Source organism: Dermacentor silvarum, chromosome 1, assembly GCF_013339745.2.
Source record: "Dermacentor silvarum isolate Dsil-2018 chromosome 1, BIME_Dsil_1.4, whole genome shotgun sequence".
Classification (NCBI taxonomy): Eukaryota; Metazoa; Arthropoda; class Arachnida; order Ixodida; family Ixodidae; genus Dermacentor; species Dermacentor silvarum.
In genome coordinates this window covers 431,933,732-431,946,242 of record NC_051154.1, presented here as the reverse complement: position 1 = coordinate 431,946,242, position 12,511 = coordinate 431,933,732, and the positions used below count along the sequence as shown (strand labels likewise).

General features: G+C 46.2%; 1 protein-coding gene across 2 annotated transcripts in view; it reads right to left on the bottom strand.

Annotated features, from left to right (window-relative positions):
• LOC119437691 (uncharacterized) overlaps window positions 1-11,041 on the bottom strand; it is a 92,835-nt gene extending 81,794 nt beyond the window's left edge. For both annotated transcript variants that reach the window (XM_049660775.1, XM_037704677.2), the window contains exons 1-3: window positions 10,861-11,041; window positions 9,356-9,649; window positions 5,245-5,345 (exon numbers count right to left, since the gene is read on the bottom strand). In XM_049660775.1, the coding sequence (XP_049516732.1) occupies window positions 5,245-5,345; window positions 9,356-9,649; window positions 10,861-10,936 (471 nt within the window). In that variant the 5' untranslated portion in view covers window positions 10,937-11,041. The remainder of the gene's footprint in view (window positions 1-5,244; window positions 5,346-9,355; window positions 9,650-10,860) is intronic.
• Window positions 11,042-12,511: the final 1,470 nt, after the last annotated feature.

Here is a 12,511-nt window from a genome sequence, read left to right as displayed (position 1 = left end):
GCACCATACTCTGTGCAGTCGCTGTAAGTTCGATCCACCTATCAAAATAGTGGCTGAGCCTCGGGCGTGGCCGTCTCGCCATCGGCGGGCTTTCCGGTCCTGAACTTATGTCGGAAGCCTTCTACAGTGAACCTAAATTTCTTTAGTAAAGCGGCTTTCACCCTTCCATAATTACAGGCATCGGTTGGCGTCAGCCTTCCGTACACACTAAGTGCTTCGCCACTCAAACACGTGCTCAACGCAGTAGTCCATTTATCCTCTGGCGAATTCTGGCTTTTAGCAACTGTCTCAAATCTGTGCAAGTAAGCATCCAGGTCATCTTTTCTTTCATCGAATGCCACAAGCAGCTTGCCTGGATTCAGAGGGAAGCTAGTGTCTTCCCTTTCAGTGCTATCGACTATTGCCAGAGCGGCAGGGTCTTTCTGCTGCTGCACATGAAGTCGTTCGAGTTCTAACTCGAGCTGCCTTTGTCTTTCTCTCTCAGCTATTTCAGCTTCTCTTTGTTTTTTTCGCTCCTTCGCCTCCCTTTCTTCTATATGTCCCTCCTTTGCTACTCTTTCTTCTTTCATTTGTCGCTCCTTTGCTTTTCTTTCTTATTTGGCCCTTTCGGCCGCTAGCTTCTTTCTCTCTCTTTCTAAAGCTTTTTTTCTTTCTGGCTAACCGACTTCCGTAGTTCCGCTCCGGAAAGACCCATCTTCTCACCAAGGGCAACTAATTTCTCGAGATCCAGGATGCGATTGGAAAATCTAGCCGCGTGCAAAAAATACCTGCGTAGATTTCAACTATCGAACTGGTTTCTGCACACAAGTTAGTGAAACGTGGTGCAACACTCAAAATCGTTTACGATGGCAATGTAAACGGCCCTAGGCTCTTTCTGCGTCTATGCGTCTATTGTGCGTCTATGGACGCACAATTTGCACCAGAAAGGTCCTGTCGCGGACGCCAGAAATATAGTCAAACACCCCGTGAAGGAGGCGCAGACGCCGGACCAAATTCCCAAGCCGAGTTTTCAGCTTCCGAACATAATCGCAGGAAAGCAAGGAAAATTAGTAATGGGCCCTCTGATGCACCAGCGAACGCCGGCTGCTGTCGAAAGACAGTCAGAGCCCAGAGTTGTCAATACAAGAAGATATATTCTTCACACAAGGAAGTTACAACACACACGTGCACACTTAGGCTAGAAACTTGACAATACAATTCAGATGTGAATTCACAAAACACGGGAAAATCCAACACGGGAAAGTCCAACACCTGAAGTACAAAATGAATAGGAACACTAAGTGCCCAATCGTATTCACCCGTGCTGGTCTTGAGCCGGACGATCTCGGCGTATCTCGAGGCAAATCTCGAAGAAGGAACTTGTTCCGGAAATGCAGATGCTCGATTAACTCGTCGACTAGCTGGCCGGGGAATCCCCTTCTTGCGCAGACGGTCAGTCTTCACGTTACATCTCTTCACCGGAGCGGGTCGATCTCTTCCGATTCGCGCTTGGCTTTTATATAGCCTTCACAGGCATTCTTGAATCTTCCTATCAGAGTCGTGCTCCCGTAGCATGGCCAAAGCCTGGGAATCTTCTAGTTCATTCGCGCATCTGCGACCGCCGCCGTCGGAGCGTCGCCGAGGGGGGCGGGTGGTGACTCACTGTGGGCGCGCGCTCGGACTGTAGTAATCTCTCTCTCTCTCGACTGGCCGAGTAAGAAGGTGTTTCGGTACGCGTGCGCTCTCTCTCTGGCTCTTGTTATCGTCGCCTTCGCGTGACTTGCAGGTGCTTATAAACTCTGTTGTTCGCGTCGGCCGTTGAGGCGTATGCGCTCTTCCCCTCTGTTGAAGTTGCCGTGGGGCCGGCGTGTTCTTTCGCTGGCTTGCGTGACACGCGGCGCGCGCTTTGATTACGCGCTCTTTTGTGACAGTGGATCAGTCGCGATTAATTTTGCAATTGGGTGAATGGTTGTTAAAATGCCCAGAAAAATTAGCTTAGCGTGCCTTTAGAAAATGCTTGTGCGAATTTGTACATATTTTCATGCCTTTTTAAGGAGTAAGATATGTAGTACGGTAATTATTCTCGTTCACAAATCACATACCCGAAAAATAAAGCAATTAGGCTGCATGGATCAGATGACAGATAACATAAATTGGAAAAAAATGGGGCGACGTTACGAACGGAACGTTGCGCAACGTTTTGAAGTCTCATTTTATTGAAATACGGTATAGACTCGTGTAAGGGCCGCTCTTTCTCGCGCTTTTGACGTCCTCCGGTCCTGACAAGGGACCGGGTCACTTGATTTAATTTTTTACACAAGTTACCGGAACTTGCCCGCTTGCCCACAAAGCTCCTTCCTCGATTTTTTTGTTGCGGAGAGCTCTTCTGTTTCAATCACCGACATAAGCACTTGCCGTCGACGTCGAAGTTTCAGCCGGTTGCTTGTTTGCCACGCTCGTCGGCATACGTGACAACCTTGAGTTAAATGTAGCGTCGGACGCTATCAAACGCTGGTTCTCCTCTGCGGACTCCCGGCAGCTGACAGATGAGCCGAACGAGCTGGCTGCGAAAACTAACCGCACCAAGAAAAGATGACGCCGGCGACTTGCACGCTTCCACGGAGGAACACGGAGGAGCTGGCCGTGGCCGGACCCCGGACGTCAGAGGTGAAAACACAGTAGCGGTGCGCGAAAGTACGCTGATGCACGCGCGCGGCCTCAGCAGACCGAACGCGATTGCTTCTCGGTTGGAATTTCTTTCTCGAAATATCGGGCTGTCAATTTAGGGCAGTGGTTCATGCACGGGTGCGACAGTCACTCGAGATTATACGGTAAGCGTAAACACCAATTTACACGAGTGACGTTTCTGGGAGTGCTTGAAACTTAAATGTTGTCACGGATAGAACAGAGCTATAGAAATGACTGAGAGTAGGATGAAACAACACAAACACTTTCTGTTTTGTGCATTGCGGCTTTAATGCGATCGGCATTCTTAGGATACCTTATGCACTCTCCGATGTCTCTCTGCCCGTTGGTCTGTCTAATGAACCGTTTTACTAGTATGAGAAATCGAAACACCCAGTCAACTAATTATCAAAAACTAATTAACTTCCTAATTACTTACAACGTGGCACATATTGCAATTTACTAATTGGAGCTAGTGAGTTGCAAGACGTATCCACTTGAAATGACCTTCCAGGATCATACCAGTTTGGAGATATAATTTTACAAAGTGTGGGACGAAATACATAGGCGTTCCAATAATTTTGTGCTTCAGTGCACAGAAGAGCGTTTTGGTAAAAAAATATGTGGAACAACTACATTTTTACGGCGAGTACTTCTTGCAAACTCACGCGCCACAATTCGTAAATTGCAATATGAGCAGTGAAGTAATTAAGAAGGTAATTAGTGAATTTTTAAAATTCGTCGAATATGCGTTTTGATTTCTTGTGCTAGTAATATCCGCCTCAGTGATCTACCCTGCTCAACGACTAGAAATGTGTCACCTACCACAGGCGATTTTTCTAAATTCCGGAAAACTTAAACATCATCACCCCGTATATAGCGTATTTCCACGGAAACAGCGCGAGCACAAATATAACGTGAGGGGGGATTTACGGCATATACGTATATATACAGGGTGATCAAGGTTAAGTAGACACTTTTTTTTTAATTAGACGCTGAGACGTACGTGAAGACCACCCCAACAGTGGCGTTATGTAGCGAGGAGGACACAAAGTGAGACGATAATTATCGCTGTTAGCAGTGCAATAAACAAAAATTGAATAATTAACTTTTGACTGGTTGCAGTAAGCAGGCGTGTTTGTATTGAAATGTTAGAGGCAGTCGTGTTTCTAGAGAGTTCCACTTGGCAGAATTCTTCTAGCGTATCCGTGCTTTGAGATATCGAACAGCGAAGTTTAATTGCCGTTCGCATGATTACGTATTTAAGGCAGTGACGACAGCGCAAGATCGCTTTCATGGAGTTTATACTTAAAAAAAAATCTGGTGCGTTCCGTTGTCTCGCACTTAACATGAACCCCAGATGCGACGTCATATTGTTGCGTTGTTACTAAATAAACTAACCTCTAAAAATATTTGGGTTGAAAAATGCAGTGTACGCAATATTCAAGTAAATTTCTGGATAGGATGAATTTTTTTCGTCGCTGCTATGCATTCCTGCTAGATCTTTAGTGTTTTACTGTGAAGTTGTTCATTTTGTATTATACTGTACTAAAGAGTGAATCTGAAGTTGCTTGTGCATTTTTAATCAGTTTCATTGTATATTTGTTATATTCTTTCTGTAATCCTTGTTGTATGCCGTGTACATTGGTGGGGGGGGGGGGGGGGGGGCTCGGGATCACTCACATGCAATTCATTTTTTTGTTTTCGATTTGTGCCCGACGACGCCCGCATTGCAATGATGCATATCAATAGAACTCGAATTCTTCGCCAGCCGTGCTTTTACTGTCAAAGCTATATGGCCAATGTAAGAGCTATGTGGGAGGTTTCACTTACCTTGCGGTACTCTATGGTCACGGATATGCATTTCAGAAACATCCCTCAACGCACATGTCATCGTAGAGTTATTTCTCCTGCAAGCCGATGACGTCTCTTTTTGAACGATCTCACCGATAGACTAAGCATGTGCTCTTATAAAAAAAGGGGGAAAAACTGAAGGAATTCCTGTGCATCGAATCGAAAGCCGTGAGAAGTACAGGCCAAACAACAAAGCCGTAAAAGTTCCAATGCTATGTGCTGCGCCATGTATTTTCATTCGTACATAGGGCGTCCCCGTTGTCTCTGCATTTGGACAACACAAGGCCCCCTGCCCCCCCCCCCCAAGAAAGGGTAAAAACGACAGAAAAAAAGACGTAAGTTGCTGGGTTTGCAACAACTCCGAGTACCAAACAGAATATTGTACTGGACCCTGTCAAAAATCAAAAAAGATGACAATCCTTTTTCACGAAAAACACCTTTTTCGCCGTACAGCAAGAGGACATACCACCGCTGAGTGTTGGTGGCAGATTCTTTTGCATTACAAGCGACCGTAGACAAGCCTTGTCACTGTCAACCGCTTCTGACAATCCGCTTCAGACATTTCCAATCAGGGCATATAAGAGAATAGCCGACGCCATCATGACCCTATATGTGGCTTCGGCATCGCGCAATTGTAGATTGAAATTATGGCCAACGGCTTTGTATTCACTCACTGTCTTAAATAGGAATCTTAAATGTTCCTTTCTAGCTCTCACTGACTCATACCTCGAAGTAGTCGACGTTGCTGTTGGCGCACTCCCAGCCTAGCAAATAGGTTCCAACGTCGTCTTGAATTCTTGCCTCATAGGTGACATTTAGGTCGGGGACTGCGTGTGAGGCATAGAAAATAGTCGTTACAGAAAACATTTCTAAGCTTATTTTAAAAGCATGCAGTTAGGCTCCTAGGAAACATATAGGCTCTGAGTTTCTTTTTTTTCTGAAATTCGGAGCTCTTTCTTTTGTTCTTTTTTACCTTAATGAGAAATCTTGCAATTACCTACAAAAATTTTTTTTCTCTCAAGTGTATCTATTTTTCCATCACTATAGACCCGTCTGGAAGAATAATTGAATGGCACCATTGGAGACAACAAGAAGGCAGTAGGAAAACAACAACTTAGAGCATGATTCCTTCTCATTTTTGTTTATAAACATTTGCATAGCAGAATTTTTCTGCGGTCAAATAATTAATGCATATGCTATCATGGTCACTTGAGCTTTACTTTTAGTTTGTGGTCAGAGGTACGCCCGGCGAATAGAACTCTTTAAACGGACGCAGTAGTATTTCTGAAAGTCCGTCGAACGCACCTGATTAATTAAAAAAAATTGCAGCTAAGATGCCTTGGACGTGCACGCTCAAATCATATTAGTTAGAGGTACGTCAGAAGAGAGTCAATTTTGACTAAAGAACGACCGGCAGACCCCATTTGTTCCGGAAAAAAATATCCGCGGTACGGGTCTCGTTAATCCTTGCAGTGTAAATTTACGGTATAACAGGAATGCCGCCTCACTGGATAAGGCATTCGCACTTATGTCCAAAGGCTTCGTAGAGCAAGACACAGGGGGCGCTGAATGTTATTGGGAATAAGTGTCACTGTAAGGGGAACCAGCGAAGGAGTTTGATGATGATGATTTATTGGTATAGCGTTTGAAATGGGGCGGGGACAAATCGTCACCTAGCCTGCTTGAGTTACTCAGGTATGCTATCAAGTAGCGCGCCGTCATGGCATGGCACCGATGGCATGCGGCGAACGAGTTCAACGATACCATATATATAGAAACAAAGCGCTGCATGAGTGGAGTTCTGTGTGCGGCGGCTGCTGTGAATCGCCCCCACGCGTCACCCGCGCGCTGCCTCTCGCGATCTCCCGATTGCAACGTGCCGCACGAAATAGATTGTCCGCGCCAGCCAATATATCGCGAAATGAAAACACGTAGAAAGCTGGGCTCAAATTTCACATTAAGAAGTGTCATAATGGTCGGTGATTTTTTTTTCAGCGAGAAGTTAGACCCCGCGAGATGTAGATTGTTCTGCCATGCCTCCACAAGCCGCCATTGTAGGACGTATGGGCTTCTATGGCAGCTTGGCTACCATGCGTACATACACCTTGGCTGCGCTCTTCGCCGCGTCATAGGCATTATGCGAGATAGTGAACTCGGCGCTCCAGCCGATGTTCCTCCGTGGTACATTGAAGTGTAGCCATTCGGCTGCACAAGACCAAATAGAGCAAGGCGCATAATAGGCGTACAGTGGGCCGTGATTATGCCTACGGAGTCTTGACATGGCATTGTGTAAATGAGCCTGCACCCAAATAGGGAATTTCACTTAATTTGGGCCAAACATTAAAAATATGCAAATTCTACGTGGCTGGACAGAACCAAGGCAATGTTGTTTGCAGCCACTTAGAGATATCCAGATAATTTCTTGCATTCCGCCTAATTAGATATTTACTCTTAATTAATCGACTTCTCAATTGTTATAATTAGATAAAATGTATCAATAAGAAAGTTGTAACGCAACATGAGAAGCTTTCGATGCAGCTTTCTGTTGCGACTTCTGTTCCTGGCCTATTGATGCAGCTTTCTGTTTCTGTTGAATACGCGCCACATAAAAGCGCTTTTCCGAACGTGAAAGGAGCCCGCGAATACAGGCGAAATTGCCGCCCGACTTGTCACTCGAGGCACTCGAGGCACGACTGGCCGCTCGAGTCCTGCCTGGTGTTCGGCATGGCTAGGCTAAACGCGCCACTTGTCATGGCGCGTATATCCGTTCGGTGGGCAGCGGCAAACAGCCAAAGCTTGCGCCAACGCCAACTATAACTCTTTGATATAATCGCCACGTGTTCATGAGCCCTAGAAAACTCTACACTTGCCACCAAGGAACGGTGGGAGGAATCCCTCGGAAACGACAAGCATCCCATCCAGCTCCGGGCGGTCGAGAAGGCCCACGGCATCGCAACGGGCCTTCGCCTCCCGGTGCCATCGTGGGCGGAGCCACCGACTTGACCTGAGGGAGCCTTCGGCTCCCCCGGGCCACAGGTTCTCTGGACCAAATAAAGCTCTTGTCACCGTCACAGGAACAATATACGACCCATCGTGTGGGTGTAGGGCCTACGGCATTACGCTGCTAACCTCGAAGGCGCGGGACTGAATCCCGGTCGCGGCGGCCGCATTTCGACGCGGGCGAAATGCAAAAACGCCCGTGTACCGTGCATTAGGTGCACGAACACCAGGTGGTAGAAATAATTCCGGAGTCCCCCACTACGGCGTGCTTCATACTAATAGCGTGGTTTTGGCGCATAAAACGGAAGAACTATTTTTTTTACCATGCTATACACGAGTTGTCAGATAGCGGAGCACGCGTGTGCGAGAGCACTTGTGCGCGCGCCAGTTTCCTTTACGCCACGGGCATAGGAACGAAACGGGCGAATGTGTACCATTTGATGAACCCTTTCACGAAAGCTTGGCTTCACATAGATACCAATATGTGCGTTGGATCAGCGCAATTTTTCACGTTCCACCATTCGTTGCGCGGGCTTATTCTAAAATAAATTATGGGGTTTTACGTGCCAAAACCAGTTCTGATTATGAGACACGCCGTAGTGAGGGACTCCGGAAATTTGGACCACCTAGGGTTCTTCAACGTGCACCTAAATCTAAGTACACGGGTGTTTTCGCATTTCGCCCCCATCGAAATGCGGCCGCCGTGGCCGGGATTCGATCCCGCGACCTCGTCCTCAGCAGCCCAACACCATAGCCACTGAGCAACCACGGCGGGTGGGCTTATTCTCTAGCTTCACCGTTATACCTATATTTTTGAGAACGCACACTAGGCTAGTGCTGGTGGGATGCACTGATTCTGTACTGTTCGTCTCTCGTTCGGCGTATGAAATTGCAATTCAGTGTCTCATCTTCAAAGCTAGGTGAAAAGCATATCTTCCCGCTATAAAAAAAGTAAAATGAACATTTACTGGGCTGCCCCTGCCTCTGCTCTTTTATGCTCTTCGCTTTTCCAAAAGGGCATTTATGGCTTATGTATGGAAATTCACTGTCTAACGATTACTTAATGGCACATACTGAACCTCTCTCTTAGACTTCGTGAAAGTGTTTTGTGTAACCCGAAGCGCACCATTAATTACTCACTGCTTTCTTCTTTCTCTTTTTTTCGTTTTACTGGCGCAAGTCATGACCTACGATCCTAATTAAGGAAAAAAAATGGAGGACGCTTAAGCTTCGCCTTTAATAGTGGAACGAACCTACCCGGGTGCGCCACTCTAGGAATGGTAGAAATGCTGTTAAAGGGGTTTGTGTGGGAGTAACCTCGTAACAGAATTATGTTTCTCGTATATTAAAATTACAATCCGACGCTATCTTGTCTGTAGGTTGTGGTTAAGTCGTAGTTTACGATTTCCTGAAGGATTTTACTTTGAAAACTCCAATTAGTTCACTAATGCCTCTGTGTCACGTGGAGGGCCTGCGTGGTCGGGATGGTTCGGGATGATTTTTTTTCAGCCGCGGACGCCGTCACCGAGGCCAGATTTTCTGCGACATGGGGCCCTTAACGCTGTCGCTTTAAAATAAGATCTCCTGTTCTCCTGCACCATATCCAGGAGCGGCCGGTGCAGGGGATTGTGCGTCCTCTGCAGAAGACTCGCTCCATTTCTTGTTGTGATCATTACGAGAATGAAAGCGCACCAGCAATAGATAGTTGGCGGCTCGACGAGCACTCGGTGCCAGGGGTGATGCTATCGCTTCGGGTAAAACCTAGGGAAGAGGTTTACTCAGGTGTCACACAGAAACACTGACCGGTCTGGGTAGAGAAGGCGAACGTAGCACTTACGCTCTTTCCACGTGGTCACCGACGCCGATGCAGCCCGCCCGAACAGCAGTCGTCCGTCCGTACTTATGAACTGTGCGCGCACGTCAATGTTGTAGGTCATGCCAGAATCGAGCCCGCGCACAGTCAGTTCTTCTTTCTTGGTGTAAATCTGGACACAGGAGGCAGCGCTCGTCGGACAGTAGCGCACACGGAAGCCGTCGTAGAGGCGTATATCACGTGTCGGGAACCACCAGAGGAGTTCGAACGAGCTGTTACTTGTAGATACGACTCTGATGACAGTGGGCTCTGGTAAGTCTTTGAAGAGTGAAAAGGCGAGAGACAGATAAAAGAGAATATTGAACACTCTGTTCTGTGCAAACTACAAAGTTAGTTGTTTGCCACCCTTTCCCCAGCATGTCGGGTACGTGCTGTATTAGCGCGGTTTTATATAGTTACATTTGGCGGTACTTGTGTGGCGTTCACCGTCGTCAGTTCCTGTGAAATAAGCTGAAGGGTAGCGGGAGGGAAACAGGCCCATGAGGGTTGTATGTCATTGAACTCCTTTGGCCACATTCCGACAAATCAAAGTCAATAAACTGGCATCGAACAAAATGGTGCGATACTGGGTAAGTGGTTCGCACAATGACAGTCAGCGTGTAGGAAGCAGTGACATAACCAAGATCGGCTTTCTTTCACAATCATAGACATACCTTTCATGAAAAACGATCGGGCATCATTATAGGAACGTGTCCCCTACTGCTGTTTTTTTGTACGAAACGATATGCCGCGTTTATTATGACAACTGTCAGTGTAAAATGTACTTCGTACGTCTTGCAGCTTTTGCCGCGTATAGTTTAAGTGACATGGAAGAACTAGCATTATGCTATCTTTGTTGTCAGATTCGTGCTACTGGCCATTTCCTCAAAGAGTTGGTTTAGGTCATTGGGCGAAATACTCAGCTTGTCAAGCCATGGAGGACACTGTGGCTTTTCTGTGAGACAGCGACGCTGATGTATAACTCCAAAAATGTGCACCCAGATCTTTCTAAGCGAAAGTTTTCTTATAGAGCTTTCCACGGTTTTCTTGGATGAGCGGGGCTACGCGATATGCGCACAGGTGGCGTGACCATTACCGTCAATCCGCCTTTGCCATTCCGTCACAGTCAACGTCACGACAGCTTCATCTCCGTCGCTGTCTTGTCGTTATCACACACGCTCGTATTAAATACATTTGGACATCTAAGCTACCCTCTGGCCTCCCTTCCTCCGGTTTTATGAACCTATATAATATAATTATTTTGACCAAGTGTTTTCTCTTTAACTTTTCTTGTCCGTGCCCTTAAGCCAACGCTTTGTAGCTGGGTAGAACACGCTATTTCGAAATTATTTGTCAGAAGTTTCTTTTGCATAGACAAATTTCTTAGCACACATGCATAAATATGCAGCATGCATAATACATTTGCGGATGTATGCTTTTTCGCCATATATAGTTCCACTTGAGGTGTGTTTTAAGATATGCGTGCTTACATTCTGGTGGTGTTCTGAATGTCGTGTTCACTGCAGCGCTACAGTTTTCTCCAAGGCAACCCTCGAGGCTTGCCATATAGTACGCCCAAGGCTTCAGATCGGTAACAAGAACAGTCGGCCTCGAAGACGTCGTGTCGGTGCCTTCAAATTCCCACGAAGAGTAGTATATAAAGTCTTCTTTGCCCTGTAAAGAACCAAACCTGTTTGCAAAAAAGTGGCACTTTCGCCCGAAAGGCGAAGCATAAATTGCGATAGCAAATTTACTAGTAGAGAGCTATACGGAGAAAGGATAGTGGTTTTATTGGCTGCATAAATTTGAACACATTCGCTTACTAACTGAAATAACAAGCATGGTGTCAGCGTGCACAAGCAAATATGAATAGATGCCACTCGATGACCGAAGACAACCACTGTCAAAACACTGGCGTGAGCAAACGCGTTCCTCGCGCGCTTTCACTCGCGTATACAGCATATGGCGCGCGGCAACGATTTTATCACCGTTGGACTTCATACAGAACCTCACGGCGGTGACGACGATGGCAGAAATTCGCTTGGAGTGTCCATATAATTGCTATCACAATAAAATTGTGATAGACGTGTTGACATTCCAATAATCGGTCAATGTACTATGCCGAATGCGCGAGAATCCACCGCTCAGAGCCTTAGTTCCTTATTACTTTCTTAGCCATATATGCACGATACGGTCTTGCTGTTGTTGTTCTATAGCTGTAGACAAATTTGAAGATAGGTGACATTAGAGTGGGCTACTCCAAGACATATTAAGAAATCTACACTACCCCTCTCCCCATGTTAGACACCTACACATAACGTAGAGATTCAACCACTCTGGTCCTAATGAAAACGATAAATCTAGAAAAAAAACGGAAAAGAAACGCTACCATGATAGGCATTCCATATATATGCACGTGCGTAGCGTAAGACACGTTAACAACAGACGTGTAAGCGGCGAATTACGTGTAATTAATTACTTGTAATCCATTACACTTTTGGTAATTTTGTTATTTAACAATTACTTTCTTTGCTCGGTAACACTCACTGAAATTCATTTTTTTCAGTAACCAATTATATGTAACGAGGTACTTTAAGAGGCAAACTTTAAGAGGCGACGCAGCTTTGAGAACCTAAATTCGTCGGCAACTGCAGTAGAACGCCCGAGATCGTGCCACACAGCAGCCTCCTGGATTTTCAGACAGTCAAACTGAGTGTTTGTTTTGTCATCTTAATGCTCCAGCAGATGTTGGCCGGCGAATTGAGCCGGTGCTTTTATGTGTTCATTAGCGGCGACCACTTTGGACGCTATTACTAGGAAATCAAACGCTGTGCTTCATAGGGGACCGAGATGCTGAGTAACCGTGTACATTAGCAAGATCATTATAGGTGAGAACACCACCCTATACCACCATATAACACCATATAACACCATAGAGCACCACCCCCTTCAGAGCGCGCATCAAGCGAGATTTTAGTGTCGCTGCTTGTGTCTTCACAACAAAAACCAGAAAGGATGATCGATTAAATTTTTGAAAAGCAATTGTCAGAGAAGATAAGCAATGTGCGAAGAGCTGCAGAGGACGACCTAAGAGTGCCAGGCCAGCTAGTTCTCTTTTCTGTATCTGTGCAATGTTAATAA